Source organism: Phalaenopsis equestris, unplaced genomic scaffold (assembly GCF_001263595.1).
Source record: "Phalaenopsis equestris unplaced genomic scaffold, ASM126359v1 Scaffold193626, whole genome shotgun sequence".
NCBI classification, from domain to species: Eukaryota; Viridiplantae; Streptophyta; class Magnoliopsida; order Asparagales; family Orchidaceae; genus Phalaenopsis; species Phalaenopsis equestris.
In genome coordinates, this window is record NW_018213575.1 from 1 (window position 1) to 1,061 (window position 1,061).

The 1,061-nt window shown below is 34.7% G+C and overlaps 1 protein-coding gene across 1 annotated transcript; it reads left to right on the forward strand.

The window, feature by feature from the left end:
- Positions 1-184: 184 nt before the first annotated feature.
- LOC110034822 (protein ODORANT1-like) lies at positions 185-536 on the forward strand (the record flags this gene model as incomplete). Its single annotated transcript, XM_020739061.1, has 1 exon — positions 185-536. A coding segment is annotated over exon 1 (263 nt), but the record flags the coding sequence as incomplete, so codon positions are not given.
- Positions 537-1,061: the final 525 nt, after the last annotated feature.

A 1,061-nucleotide genomic window follows, 5' to 3' on the forward strand; every position in this document is an offset into this window, starting at 1 on the left:
TCATATTTTCTTGTGTTAGTCCATCATTAGCATCAAACGTCGCCTTCAACATTCACACATTACACAAGTCATGCCTCATGACTCCTTTTAGTTCCCGGGCACCTTTCAAAAAGAAGGTAGGAGGGATATAAATATAAATATAACTATAAAAATAAATAAATAAATGAAAGAAGAATAAGGAAATAGGAGATGTTCATATGAATAAATATAACAGGGAGTGGGTGAGGGGTTGGTGGAGTGTCTTTAGTATTCCATAGGGAAGCCTGAGAAGATATGGGGAGGCAGCCATGCTGTGACAAGCTTAAGGTGAAGAAGGGTCCATGGACGGCTGAGGAGGACAAGAAGCTTGTTGCCTTTATCCTTAGCAATGGCCATTGTTGTTGGAGGGCTGTGCCGAAGCTCGCCGGCCTCTTGCGCTGCGGGAAGAGCTGCCGTCTTCGGTGGACTAACTATCTCCGCCCCGACCTCAAGCGAGGCCTTCTCACCGACGCCGAAGAGAAGCTTGTCATAGACCTTCATGCTAGTCTTGGCAATAGGTATGTTGATCAAGGAGAATGATTTATAGTTAAATTGACTTGTAAAATTATATGCTTAAGATTCTCAATTCTCTAGTGATTACGAAGAGATTTATGTATTAGTTGAAATGATTATAATTAGATTATCATGAGGTTCTTTTAGATATAACTATGATAGTGTGGATGAAAGAAGTTGATTAAAAAATGTGCTACTGGATATTATAGATGAGTTCCTTATGCTGATATTTGACAGCTTCATATAGTCTTAATCATCATAATTAAGCTTTATACTGTCTAGAATATTCCTATTTGAATATAAGAAAAAGATATCTTGATATAATTTGTGTCAGAATATATATATATATATATATAGCTTAAAAAATAAAATTCCAAGGTAAAATATTTTAAAAAGAAACATAAATAAATATTAGGAACTAATTTTTATCCTCAATAAGAACTCTAATTCTATTTTAATTTTGATTATTTATCTTTATTGCTTCATGTATTTAACTTAGGAAGATCTACATGCATACCACTTAATTCCTA